General features: G+C 42.5%; 1 protein-coding gene across 1 annotated transcript; it reads left to right on the top strand.

The window, feature by feature from the left end:
* The first annotated feature begins 2,158 nt into the window (after positions 1–2,158).
* LOC145410553 (uncharacterized) lies at positions 2,159–12,064 on the top strand. The gene is made up of 5 exons (XM_080280672.1): positions 2,159–2,183; positions 6,230–7,435; positions 9,999–10,109; positions 10,191–10,417; positions 11,942–12,064. The coding sequence occupies exons 1-5, from the start codon at positions 2,159–2,161 to the stop codon at positions 12,062–12,064; spliced, it is 1,692 nt and encodes a 563-aa protein (XP_080136798.1).
* Positions 12,065–14,835: the final 2,771 nt, after the last annotated feature.

The raw sequence follows: 14,835 nt of genomic DNA, 5'->3' as shown, positions 1-14,835 counted from the left end.
GCCCACTAGATAGTCTACCGTTGTGTATGTAATGAAGTGATCTGTGATTCAGGTGTGTGGTGAGAGGGCAACTGGACATGCACAAGGCAGCTTGCAGTCAGTTCATCTGAGGAGCTGATGTTGACCCCTGCTAAAAGGTAATGACTGTGCCAGGACTCAAATCTTCATGTTTATGTTTCCGCCTCTGCCTTTATAAAGTGTTGTACTGTAAACCATTGTTTTGCATGGCTATAATGTATTCCTAGGTTGTACCATGCATTGTGTAAGTGAAATCTGCACAGAAAAAAAAAGCTTAAGAATCCCCCTTGTTTTGGTATTGGGGAAAATTGAATTATAAATATTCCCAAAGATTCCTCTTTTGACTCTTTAAAGTTTTTGTTATCTTCAATACAGGAGTGATTCCAGTATAGTGTGGCTTACTGTCAAACTGTGCCACAGTTGATGCTATCCATGTCTCTGATGCACAATAACGAGGTGGTAGGAAGTTCAGAATGCATTCCAAAAGTAATATAGTAGTTACTTGATGATTAGACATTTTAAGGGTTAAAGATGTATTGGTCATGAATGAAACAGTAAAGTGATATTAAATGTTAAATTATATTTTTTGTTTATAAAAGTTCATGTTGTACACAGATTTGCAAACAAGCCTCTAGTAAGACAAAGACACAGTATTTTTTCTTTAGCTGTTTTAATATACATTTCTATATGTCTTTTATTGCTTTGCAAATTGAATAACCATTAAAATGAACCTGAACATTTTTTTTTCTTTTTTGTCAGTATAAATGAGCTCCATGCAAAATTAGGGTTCACTGGACCATGTAATTAACTTCATGGAAATGCTGGTCTAATGGCGGCTGTTGTTCCAGGTTCACAGCTGGAGTCAGAGCAGTAAAACAGTCATAAACACTGTCGTCACTGCCTGAGTAATGGATGATAAGTACAAAACAGGACTGAGGGCACATCTTATGTTGTGTTAGCACATCCAACAAGAGGTACCTCAGCCAACAAATTATGGGTTATTATCCATGTAGTGTCCTGTGGAAGATTTTTTTTTTTTCACAAAGCTGATTTGGATTATATACCTGGTGTGTTATCCTTTGCAGTATCTTTTACGGCAGACACAATGGGTAACAGCATTTGAAGTAAGGAAGATGGTGGTAATATGCCTGAATTGACAGCTTGACTCAGCAGTGATGGCCTGTATGTTTAAAGTTACGGTTCAGAAACATTCACGTGTTAGCAATATTTAATCCTTTGGCCGTGTTAGGTGACTGTGGTCGCCCTACCAATTATTCTTTGTGGCAAGTCAGGCAACCACAGTCCACAGCCGAAAAAAACACATTTCCATCTACACGTCTGTTGTTTTTCTCTAAATACAGTAGGTTTTGATTTCTTTTATGTGCCAACAAACAGTATACATGTGTCTAGTGTATATATACAAGTGAAAAACCTTGTTTGAAGTAAATATCTTGTCATTATAACAAAATTAGAGAATAGCACAAATTAATTATTTTTTCATTTTTTTCTCAGAAAATTACAATGTTTCATTCATTCATCCATTGCCAGACGCCATGTATCCCAAACGGGGTGGCCAAGGGCTTAGAGTTAATTGTTTTACAGGGAGGGGCACTAATCCTCCACCAACCCCACTTGACACGTAGGGATGCCAACAGCATCTAGTGTTCCCCGGCGGTCACCCATCCAAGTACTAACCAGACCCAACGTTGCTTACAATGTTCTTGTACAAATATGATTAGTTTTGATTTCTCTGTATGTGCCATAAATAATTCCCTCATTATTGCAAAATCACACAATTGCAAAAATTAATTTTTGCATTTTTTCTTATGGCCTTAAAGTTTTTTCGTAGAGAAATGTGCATTTTTTACCATTATCACACTAAAAAAATTAGAACTTCACAGTCATTTCCCATTGGAAAAGTAACAATATAATTAGCACAATTTTTTAGGGACTTAGGCCGCAACCAGGGGAATGACCGAGAAATGATAGGTCGTGGCCAAAGGGTTGAAGGAATAATAGTCTGTGTTGAAATTTTATCCATTTTTTATGTGTTGAAATTTTATCCATTTTATATATTTACTATTATTATCCAGTAATAGTGATGAATTTTTGACACTGTTCATTGTAATGGGAGCATCTGATGACTGAGCATGGGTACAATGAGGGTAAGTCATCCTGTTGGTGGTAGACAGTAAGATTAACACCAAGGTAGAGTAACTGAAGTATAGTGGATGTTGAGAGAGGTGGAAGGAATGATATAATGGAGGTGGTAAAGGAAGAACCAAATGTAAAGTTAGAATGTGAGGTGAGTTACAAAATATTGGAGGTGGTAAAGGAAGAACCAGATGTACAGCCAGAGTGTGAGGTTTGTGACAAAATAATGGAGGTGGTAAAGGAAGAACAGTCAGAGTGTGAGGTGGGTGACAAAATATTGGAGGTGGTAAAGGAAGAACCAAATGTACAGTCAGAGTGTGAGGTGAGTTACAAAATATTGGAGGTGGTAAAGGAAGAACCAGATGTACAGTCAGAGTGTGAGGTGGGTGGCAAAATATTGGAGGTGGTAAAGGAAGAACCAGATGTAGCATCAGAGTGTGAGGTGGGTGACAAAATATTGGAGGTGGTAAAGGAAGAACAGTCAGAGTGTGAGGTGGGTGACAAAATATTGGAGGTGGTAAAGGAAGAACAGTCAGAGTGTGAGGTGGGTGACAAAATATTCCTCAGTGACAATGAGACTGTCCTGGACACAGTGTCCTTAGCTGAAGTTGAGCAGTTCAGATGTTTAGAGTGTGGTAAAGCATTTCCTTTTAAGAACAGTCTTACCCAACATGCAGTTATTCATTCAGGAGTGAAGAATTTCAAGTGTGATGAATGTGATAAACGATTTACACAGAAGAATAGCCTCACCAGACACCTATTAATTCATTCAGGAGTGAAGAATTTCAAGTGTGATGAATGTGGCAAACAATTTAGAGAGGAGCGTGATCTCACTCAACACCTATTAATTCATTCACGAGCGAAGAATTTCAAGTGTGATGAATGTGATAAACGATTTACACATAAGAGTCATCTCACTCAGAACCTATTACAGTAATCACTCTAATATCCGGACGCCCAATAACCGAACATCCCCACTAACCGAACCTTATCGTCCTGGGATCAAACATTCCCAAAATGGTCCGAAAATCCAAAAAAATTGGAAAAAAAAACGATTTTTTGCCGTCCGTAATTTGAACTTGCCGCGCGCGCCGCGTGAGAGCATTGTTTTGGTTCGTCATTCCTCCGACGTCCGATAGAGCGCCGCTGCATCCTCCCCACTTCCCGCCTGTCTCTCACCGCGACTGGACCTGCGCTCTTCGTAATGGCTGCCCACGTGCTCGCTTTTGTGGTGGTGCCGTACTTGCTGCAAGGCCTCCTGCTGCTCTCTGCCCTACTCTTAGTGTGTGTGATGATGGCCCCGCCTCCTGAGAAAAGGAAGAGAGTGGTGTTGACTCTGGAGAAGAAACGGGAGATATTGGAGAAGGTTGATGCGGGTTGGTCTTCCTCTCGCATTCTCCGCGAGTTCAACCTGGCCCGGTCGACTTTGTTTGATATCAAGCGTTCCCGAGACAAGCTCATGCAGTACACGGCTGACTTCTCGTCGAGAAGCAAACGCAACGTGGAGAGGAAGGTTATGTTTACTCCCAAGTATGCAGAGATCGACCGCTCCACGTTGATTTGGTATCGACAGCAACGTGCAGCTGGTGTGATGGTACGTGGAACGGAGCTGAAGGCTGCTGCTGAGAAGTTTGCAAGGCTTCACGACGCCCTAGACTTCAAGGCATCCGAGGGTTGGCTCTTCGCGTTCAAGTTGCGACATGGCCTTACTAACCGTAAAGCACATGGCGAAGCATTGGACGCTAACGAGGATGGAGTGGACGAGTTTCGGCACAAGGTGAAAGGCTTGATCGACAGGGGAGGGCCTCACTCTCGGTCAAGTCTATAACGCTGACGAAACTGGCCTATTCTATCGCTCGGTGCCAACGAACACTCTCGCCGATGAGACGGAGAAGCGTGTACCTGGCCGCAAGCTTTCTAAGGAACGGATATCTGCTTTGTGTTGTGCCAATGCTAACGGCATGCACCGGCTTAAGCCCGTTATTGTTGGCCGTGCAAAGCAGCCTCGGTGCCTTCGTGGGGTGATGGATGTCCTTCCTGTCGTATGGTACCATTCTTTGAAAGCATGGTTCACAGCTGTGATTTTCAAAGACTGGTTTCACCATCACTTCGTCAAGGAGGTCATACATTACCAGACGAAGACACTGGGAATTCCTCGCGACCAGGTAAAGGCTCTCCTTCTCCTCGACAATGCACCTGCCCACCCGTGCGACAAGGACTTGGTTGCTGAGAATGGCCGTATTAGGTGCATGTTTCTGCCACCTAATACGACTGCTCTCATTCAACCAATGGACCAAGGAGTGATCGTGGCAACAAAGCGCCTGTACCGTCGGAAGTTCCTGGACGAGGTGATGGTGGTTCTCGAGGACGAGGACGAGCGCAGGGAAGGACGTGACACTCGAGGCAAGCGGACTTTGGAAAACCTTTCGCCGCTACAACATCAAGTCTGCGCTGTACAACTGGGCTAGTGCATGGAAGGAAGTCCCTGTGAAAACTCTTGAAAATGGTTGGTCTCGTCTGCTTCTCGGAACAGATGTGGAGTACGATTTCCTAGGGTTTGACGTGGATGACTTCCATGCACGGCTACGTACGCACGGCGACGATGTTGATGTGGACGATGTTCGTGAGTGGTTGGACGACGACGAGGGCGATCCTGGGTATCAGACGTTGTCTGATATCGAGATCGCGTCTTCGGTTGCTGGTGTCAGTCCCGAACTTGAAGATTCCGACGACGAAGGCGATGATGATGCAGACTCCGCCCAGCAGGACACTACTCCAGCCATCCCCAAGCTGAGCGCACTCCGGGAACATCTAGAGTTCTGTCCTAGACTACCTGGAACACCCGGACTGCGACAGGGAGATGGGGCCCTTGGGACTCGTGGAGGAAGTGCGTGCTTTCCGGCAGCGCATCATCAATCGCCAGAATCGTCGGTCCTTGCGTCAGTCAACGATTGACAGTTTTTTCAGGCCCGTGACCCCCGCTGTGCCAAGCCCTGGTTCCACTCCGTTGCCTCCCCAAGACAGGCCCTCATGCTCCGAGCCACAGCCCAGCACATCAGCTACAGTGGAGTCACCGCTCGACGTGAGTTTGCGGCTGTCTTCAGAGTCTTCTGTAGTCGGTGCGCCATCACCACTACCCACCGATGCACCCCTTGGACGCCTGCCAGTGATACTCTCGGGCTCTGACAGTGAATAAACAGCAAGAACTTCTCCACTAGACCACACGGGAATTTTGAGTGTTGTGCAGTGAAAAAAACGGTGTGTTGTGTTAAGGTTTTCAAGTTGGGAGAAAAGACTAAGTAGAAAAGAAATTTAACGTAACTAACCTTCTTTGTTTTGGCTTTGGAAACTTAAAAAAACTTGGGAAAAGTTAATGTGCAACACTTAAATTTAATGGAACATTATTTGGACTAAAGTGAACACTGTGAAAAGAACGGACTTCTGTGTGTTAGTGACTAAGTTCAGTGCAAGACTTCAGGAAGAGTGTAGTGCAAGTGCTTCAGGAAATCTTTCTTACTGTCAGAGTCCGAGAGGAGGCGGTTATTCATCGAGGTGGCCAGGGACTTGCTGTAAGTAGCCAAAATGTTTCATGTTGTACTATTTTCCATACTATATTTACCAGAATGTTTCATATTGTATTTTTTTCCCATACTATACTTACCAGAAAGTGTCATACTGTACTTCTTTCCATACTAAACTTACCTCATGCATGTGCAGTAGGAATGTGTTTTTCAGAGTTCGGTTAGGTTCGGTTAGGTTAGGTTCGGTTAGAGTCCATAAGTACCAGAATGTTTATTAATGTATGAACATACTTCTAAACCCACATTTTATGTGTCTATTGCATTTATTTCAGTCATTTATGTGCCTTATTGGTGTGATTTGGGTGTTAAATAGGTGCTATGCATGTCCGGAGGGAGTTGTATAGGTGTTTCTCTGTGTTAGGGTCCGTAAGTACAAGTCCATAAGCTGGGGCCCAATATCCGGACAAAACCAATATCCGAACCTACCGATGGCTCTATTGATCCGGATATTGGAGTGATTACTGTAATTCAATCAGGAGCGAAGAATTTCAAGTGTGATGAATGTGATAAACGATTTACACGGAAGGGTCATCTCACTCAGCACCTATTAATTCATTCAGGAGTGAAGAATTTCAAGTGTGATGAATGTGGTAAACAATTTACACATAAGCAAGATCTCACTCAAAACCTTTTAATTCATTCAGGAGTGAAGAATTTCAAGTGTGACGAATGTGGTAAACTATTTGCACAGAAAGGTACTCTTAAAAAACACCTATTAATTCATTCAGGAGTGAAGAATTTCAAGTGTGATGAATGTGGTAAACAATTTACAGAGAAGGGTCATCTCACTCAGCACCTATTAATTCATTCAGGAGTGAAGAATTTCAAGTGTGATGAATGTGGTAAACAATTTACAGAGAAGGGTCATCTCACTCAGCACCTATTAATTCATTCAGGAGTGAAGAATTTCAAGTGTGATGAATGTGGTAAACAATTTACAGAGAAGGGTCATCTCACTCGGCACCTATTAATTCATTCAGGAGTGAAGAATTTCAAGTGTGATGAATGTGGTAAACAATTTACACAGAAAGGTAGTCTCACTCAGCACCTATTAATTCATTCAGGAGTGAAGAATTTCAAGTGTGATGAATGTGGTAAACAATTTACACAGAAAGGTAGTCTCACCAAACACCTATTAATTCATTCAGGAGTGAAGAATTTCAAGTGTGATGAATGTGGTAAACAATATGCACAGAAGTGTCATCTCACCAAACACCTATTAATTCATTCAGGAGTGAAGAATTTCAAGTGTGATGAATGTGGTAAACAATTTACACGGAAAGATACTCTCAACAAACACCTGTTAATTCATTCAGGAGTGAAGAATTTCAAGTGTGACGAATGTGGTAAACTATTTGCACAGAAGGGTTATCTCACTCAACACCTATTAATTCATTCAGGAGTGAAGAATTTCAAGTGTGATGAATGTGGTAAACAATTTACAGAGAAGGGTGATCTCACACGGCACCTATTAATTCATTCAGGAGTGAAGAATTTCAAGTGTGATGAATGTGGTAAACAATTTGCAATGAAGAGGAATCTCACTCAACACCTTTTAATTCATTCAGGAGTGAAGAATTTCAAGTGTGATGAATGTGGTAAACAATTTGCAGTGAAGCGTAATCTCACTAAACACCTTTTAATTCATTCAGGAGTGAAGAATTTCAAGTGTGATGAGTGTGGTAAACAGTTTTGTCAGAGAAGCAGTCTCATCAGACACCTATTACGTCATTGTGTAGGGAAGAGTTTCTAGTGTGCTTAATGTGGTAAACGGTTGACTCAGTTGATGTCATCTGACACTGTTTAATTCATTAAGGAGTGAAGAAAAACAAGTTTGATGAATGGGGTAAATAGTTTTAAGTTCTCTCCAGTATCATTTCAGAAGTGAAAAAATTTGAATTTGTGGTGACTGGAAAACTGTTCAGAAAAAATTCTTAACCCGAGGCGTCCTGTCGACGTATGGGTACGTCACAATGTTTTGTAACAGCCAGTCCCGTCGACATACTGGTACGTCGCGCAATAGACGTGTTGCCGGTTCTGGGTAAACATGGCCAGTGCACTCTGCCTTGTACTTAAAATCTTACGGTAAATGTATCTTTTAATTTAATTTATCATTTGCACTGAACGAGACGTGATAACTTTAACCCGCCCCATCCCGACGTTTTTGGACCCTTTTTTTTATGGCTCAAACATCCGCTTTTGGTGAGAAACATCAAAAATTCATAGAGAAATCACTCACCTGAGGTTTAAAATACCCGATTTAGGTACAAGTCCTTACCTGACTGGGTTTTCTAACAGGCTGGCACCAAAGAAAACGAGTTCTATGGGAGGGTAACTATTTTATCCACTCATAAACAGTATTGATTTATTTATTTGGTACGAATTTATATGTAGTACAAGAGTATATTGGTTTTCAAACAGTAATATAGGCATTATAAGCATTGTTTCACTCACTAACTCATCACCATTCATGACCTTTTTTTTCCCACATTACCTGATCATCATTTCTGACTCTTTCTTCCTCTAATGCTGTGTAAGCATTGTCCTCCACATTGTCATCGATTGGGGAATCACTCTGGCCCTGAATGTCTTTATTGGCCAGGTCACTGGTAACAGGTGAATTGCCGAGACAATGGCGTGCGGGGGGGGGGGGAGAGGTTATGCGGTGTAAGGCATTGTTCCTGCTTGGCATCTTGTAGAGGAATAGAGGAAGGTGTCCCGTGTATATGTGCCAAAAATCACTCACGAAATCACTTGCAAAAATTGAAAATTGTGCAAATTAGGGACCTTGCAATGTTGCCGCGTTAATTCCCGTCGCCGGGACGGCGCGGGTTAATTCTTTGTGGCTGGAGGGAAGGAGCCGCCATGTTGGCGATGACGTCAGCATTCACACTGTAGACGACGCTCCAATCCATCACACAATACTTTACCAGTAAGATATGATAGTTGTACCTGCATGGCCAACGTAGATCCGAACTATCCCCTTCAGGTATGTTGTGAAGGAATACTTTTCATGGTGTAAATGGATGGTACCTGTTAGGTAAGTAAATTGTGGTGAAATCGACCAGATGTAGCGTACAGCTACACCATACCCGAGCGGTGCTCGTACCTCATGAGGTGGAAAGTGTTAAATGTATGCCGTACAGAATCAGTTGTATAAGTTTATAATAGTATTATGCTCATATTTATATTTGATAACTTCATTATTAGTTTTCTGGAAAAAACAGTTTCAGTGACCCTGAACTACAGTACAATACTTCAGGGGAGTGTGATGAAATACCGAATCGGCGGTCATTTACCAAATCAACACTGAATTAATTGGCACGTTTTAATTGGTATTATAGATTTTATTACCATAGAGGTTCATACTCACCTAATTATCCAAAATCTAGTCAAATTTTTGTATTTAATTTTACCTTTTAAAAAATCCGGATTCACAGCGAAAACGCACTAAAATTAGCGGAAGTGTTTCTCTTTTAGCTCAACAGCTTTCCTTGGCAGACATCTGCTTTGTATAAATATTAATTTAACATACAAGTGCATTTATTTGCACTTTAAATCAGTATCTGTGCAAAATATAAGTCTGTCAAGGCATGTTGGTGATCTAAAGTAGAAATACCCGCTAACCTTAGAACGTTTTCGCTCTGACTCATAATATTCTATTAATAGTTAAATTAAGCATAGTTTTTTTTACTGAATTTCAGATAATTAGGTATGCATGAACTTATATGGTGAAGAATATAATATTTTCACAACAGTAAAGACTGCATTCCAGCACTGGGAACTTCCAACGAGCAGCCAGCCACCACTGTTTTCGTTTATTGTTATTGGATGGTATACAGAGGAATAATTTCCCTGCTGTGCTTTTGTCAGTGCACTTACACATTGGAACGAAACATTAGCAATTATTCCTCTGTCACTGGACATTCTTAGAGGTCAGAAATAAACACAGTGTATGCTGGCTAAACGTAAACAAAGCAGACTATGCTGCCTCAATGTAAGTAGTGACGTCACGGCCAATCACAGGCTGTTTCAGAGTCACGTGATTTTTCGGCTACTTTATCTATTATTTTTTCATGTTTCTGCACATTTCTTTTGGAAATAATAGTTGACATAGTTATTTTCTGTGTATCTTTTACCCATAGAAGTATCTAACTTCAAAAAAATTTTGACCGGAAACTCGTCTATTGCAAGGTTCATAATTTGCACAATTTTCAAATCTCACGCTTGATTTTGGGTACGCAGGGTCGGGAGACCTTCCCTTACCTGCCACTGGGCGGGGACACTCGGTGACCCCGCGGGGACACTCGGTGACCCCGCGAGACCTGCACTCAACCTCGGCTCGGTCACTCACCTGTTAGCAGTGACCCAGGTCAGACATGGCGCACAGAGGTCTCTCAGAGGAGCAAATTCAAGCAGCCCTGGATGCCTTCACAGGCAACAGTGATTCACCCCTTGATGATGAGATGGCAGACAAGGATTATGTACAACCAGAGGAAGAGGCAAGTAGCAGCAGTGATGAGGAGGTCCTGTCCCCGAGGAAGCAGCGCTACGTCACTTATCGTGCCATGAGAGTGGGCCAGCCTGCAACAAAACATCATCCAATCACCTCTCTGCAGCCCCTACGTGATGTGGAGGCCGAAACCGAGGACGAGGACGGAGCCGTGGGACGTGCTGCCACGTGGTACGGCCATGAGATCATCACTCATCGCGGCCCCGAGCGCACAGCACACCGTTCTATGAGGTATGGGCCTAGTGTTTTATTTGGGGAGGGCAGAAGTAGCGTGGAGGGAGTGGGGAGTGAAATTGAAAGTGTAGGGGCGGTCACTGAAAGTGAGAGTGGCGGGAGTGAGTCATCACTCTCATGTGGTGGTGCGAGGCAGCGGTGCGTATCACGTGGGGCAGTGAGGGTGCGTGGTGAATCACGTGGTGTGGTGATGGAGCGGTGAGATGAGATGGAGCCACTCCCCGGCACGTCTTATGCTCCCCAATATTCCCAGACTTACTCTCCACAGCCCCCTGATGTTCCCCAAGGCCGTAAGGGTAAGGGAAAGGGGATGGGCAAAGGCTGAGGGAAGAGGAGTGTGAGTGGGGAAGCCCTCTGCACTTCTCCTCCCCACCCTGACGAAGGCGACGATGGGGGCGAGGCTAATGTGAGTTGGAATTGGGAAGATGGCAGTGATTTCTCTCCAATCATTCACCCCTTCACTGAGCAGGGGCGCGCTGCTGCACGGCTCCTGGGATTCACTGTTGCTCCACCAGGCTGGATTTTTTCCACCTGTTCTTCAGTGAGGGTTTTGTGGAGCAGATTGTGGAACAAACCAACCGTTTTGCTAGTAGCCAGCGCCGTGAGAGTGAACGACTGGGCACAAGGAGCCAGCATTTGATCATTTACGATTACCCTGTCTCCCTGGCAGAGATGTTTGTATTTTTTGCCTTGGTACTCTTTATGGGTATTTTATGTAAAAACAGAATTCCGGCATACTGGACAACGGACCCTATCATGCAGACACCTGTATTTGGCAAGATCATGAGCCGTAATCGATATCAGCAAATTCTAAGCCGCCTCCACTTTTACGATGCTGATGATTTTGCCAATGCAAATGACACTGATAAGATTAGGCGAATTAGGTTGGTTTTTGCTTACCTACGGCAAACATTCTGTTCCTCATTTTATCCCTATAGAGACCTTGTCATAGATGAGAGTCTCATGTTGTGGAGAGACAATATTTCTTTTTGCCAGTATATACCCAGCAAAAGGCACCGTTTTGGGTTCAAGATCTTTGTTATGTGTGATTGTAGGACTGGTTATGTGCAAGACATAGTCTTGTACACCGGTGCACAGACAGACATAATAGAATATCAGAGTATTGGACTGTCTGGAGCATTGGTAAAGACAATGATTGAAGAGTACCTTCATCATGGTCATGTCCTCTACATGGATAACTGGTACACTAGCCCTCTTCTCGCTTGTTATATACACATGCATGACATGGGACTCTGTGGTACCGTCAAGGTGAATCGGCGTCACATGGTCAAGGTGGGGTGGAAACTAGAAAAAAATTAGTGGTCTTCTTCAAGGCTAACAACATCCTAGCTACAGTGTGGAACCACAACAGAGAAGTCTGCCTCTTGTCCATGGTTCACTGCCCATTGATGCACCGTACAAAGTCCGTGGATTACTGTAGCGAGAGGAGGTGCACATCTGGAAACCCGAGTGTGTGCTGGATTATAACATCAACATGTGGCTGATGGACCAGTCTGACTCCATGTTATCCTCTGTCGAGTGTGGCAGGACCACAATGAAGTAGTACAAGAAGCACTTCATTCATCTGCCCGATATAACTGCCCTCAATTGCCACCACCTGCACGCCATGACAACAGGAGTGCAGGAAACCTTTGAAGGGTTTGAGGGAGCTTGGCCGTGAGATTATAGCCCAGTATGCGGTCGAGAGGACCCAACAACGCACACGCACTACCGCTACTGCCCAGACTCCCCTGAGAATTTTTGCCCGCCATTTTCCCACTCCTATACCTCCCCAGCCAAATAGACCAAGGCCCCAATGCAGGTGTCGTGTGTGGTAATTCCCGTGTGAGACCCACTAAGAGAAAAGACACCCGCTATGAGTGCGTTGAGTGTAACGTGGGTCTCTGCATTGACCCTTGTTTCAGTGAATATCACACCTTGATGCAGTATTAATATGGTGTGAATGCGATATGACGCTCATACTCAGGAAAAAATGCGACATACAGACGCTCAGTGTAATTATAAGGCCCGTAAATATGTAAATACAGTAATCCCGCATATTTCGCGGTAGTTACGTTCTTGTAACCCCCGCGAAAAGTCAATTCCGCGAATACTCTATTAACAATTGAATCTTACACTTGTGTCCACCATGCTGCCCATCACACAGTCCATGTCCATACTGATTGCGAGACAATTCGCCGTCAGACAATTCCCCGTCAAAACATAGACGATTCCCCTTCAGAACAATTCGCACCCTGGACGATTCCCCGCCATTCTATAAATATACTAATCAATACTTTTATCAATATACTTATTAATTAATCAATAGTTTAATAACTAAATTTCAAGGGGATCCAGCAAAGTTTATGTTCAGTAGCGTAGGTTCTGGATATTATTTATTAGTTGCTCCTTTAGTCAATAATTAACTTGTTTCTTCCTTGCTGTAGTTGCCTTTGAATTATATTCTAGCATCACCCATAGCTATCTTCATTAATGAAGGCGAATTGTTTTGTGTTTGTTGTGACTGCGATTTGTCCCGAAACCTCCATACTCATCCCGAAATACCTTCTTACAAGATTGAAAGCACATACTCCATTATGAAGGAAAAACGTAAACACCGTACTGTAATACACAGTTATCTACACATTTATTCACAAAACAGTACAAAATAAAAAGATGCATCAACTGGTGATAGCACACACTCGCACGATCGTTTCTTAGCTTGTCGAATAACACAATTTTCTCTGCTAAGGTCATAAATTTTCTTGATCGTTTTGTCACTTTGGAGTTCTTTCTTATTGTATTATTAGCCTTTGGTGAGGCTGGCTTACGTCCTGGGGCCATGTGGAAAGCAAGTGGAAGGCAAGAGGCTCATATCATAGTGCAGTTACAAGAACAACATACACGTGAGGCAGTCAGGCGTGGACTGAGGATTATGCGGGGCAGAGAGCAGTGTTGCCATACCCAAACAACGAAATTATGCTAGGGCAATGAAAAAATTATGCTAGATTGAGCAAATTTGTTCCAAGTATAAAATGAATTATGCTAACTTGAAGCTAAATGATAAAGTTCTGTACATATTCGTGCTACATATTAATTATGTATTGTTTACTATGAAAATATTAAAATGAACCTACATACAGTAAGAGGATAAATATCGGTTTTCTGCCCATACTGCTTTTTCCCACGAAACTTACGTTTTTCTGATGGATTTTGATGTGATTCATTCGATTTTGAGCATCATTTCCGTCGGAAATAACCAGATTTTGAGATTGACCCCCCCCCATCCCCCTGCAATAATGGGGGAGTTTGGGGGAATCGGCGGTTATAGAGAGTGGGGGAAACACAGAAAATGGTCATTTCCGACTGAAATGAAGCTGAAACTCGAATGAATCATACCAAAATCCATCGGAAAAACCTAGGTTTCATGGGTAAAATACAAAGCTCAAACTTATCCTAACCTAACCTAACCGAACCTAACCTAACCTAAAACCTAACCTAACCTAACCTAATCCAACCTAACCTAACCTAACCTAATCCAACCCAACCAAGCCCAAACTGAAAGTAACCAACTATTCAAACATCATCTTACCTTATCTCTCTCTCTCTCTCTCTCTCTCCCTCTCTCTCTCATTTGTAGCTTTTATAAAATTATTCCAAAAATATTCCATTCCATTCTAAATTATGCTAGAATGATTCTAAAACTTCTAATATGCTAAAAAATATTCCAGACTCGAAAATTTGATCAAAATTATGCTAAAAGAATAAAATTATGCTACATATGGTAACACTGGCAGAGGGGCCGCGGGAAAGGGACAGAGGGTGGCGAGAGTTTACCGCGCTACAATTGGAAGCTGCGGGAATTTCAAATTTTTTGTTTTCTCTATATTCAAGGATATTTTAGTTGAACTTATTAATGCTAAGAAAATCCGCGAGAGGGCAAAACCGTAGACAAAAAATCCGCAAAAAATGCGGGATTACTGTAGTAGTATAAAGTGGAAACGGGTGTATTGTAAGTGGAAAATTATTATCTAAGTACATAAATATATTCTAAGTCGAAACATTCCTAGCGAGTGTACATAGATGCGATATTCTGACGCTCAGTGTAATAAATAAGGCCCGTAAATATGTAAATAGTATTATAAAGTGAAAACGGGTGTAATGTAAGTGGAAAATTATCTAAGTGCAAAAATATATTCAAAGTCAAAACATTCCTAGCGAGTGTATACAGATGCGATATTCTGACGCTCAGTGTAATAAATAAGGCCCATAAATATGTAAATAGTAGTATAATGTGGAAACGGGTGTAATGAAAGTGGGGAAGTATATTGGAAG

This window comes from Coenobita brevimanus, chromosome 86 (assembly GCF_032717465.1).
Source record: "Coenobita brevimanus isolate Jiangsu-jjx chromosome 86, ASM3271746v2, whole genome shotgun sequence".
Taxonomy (NCBI): domain Eukaryota; kingdom Metazoa; phylum Arthropoda; class Malacostraca; order Decapoda; family Coenobitidae; genus Coenobita; species Coenobita brevimanus.
This window is presented reverse-complemented; position numbering and strand designations above follow the sequence as displayed.

Bases quoted from the DNA above. Each gene is read 5' to 3' on its own strand.
- LOC145410553 (XM_080280672.1), top strand. From the start codon at position 2,159: ATGACTGAGCATGGGTACAATGAGG. The intron at 7,436-9,998 runs GTAAACAGTTTT...TTGGGTACGCAG, and splicing joins TTTCAAGTGTGATGAGTGTG to GGTCGGGAGACCTTCCCTTA. The intron at 10,418-11,941 runs GTGGGACGTGCT...GGATTACTGTAG, and splicing joins CCGAGGACGAGGACGGAGCC to CGAGAGGAGGTGCACATCTG.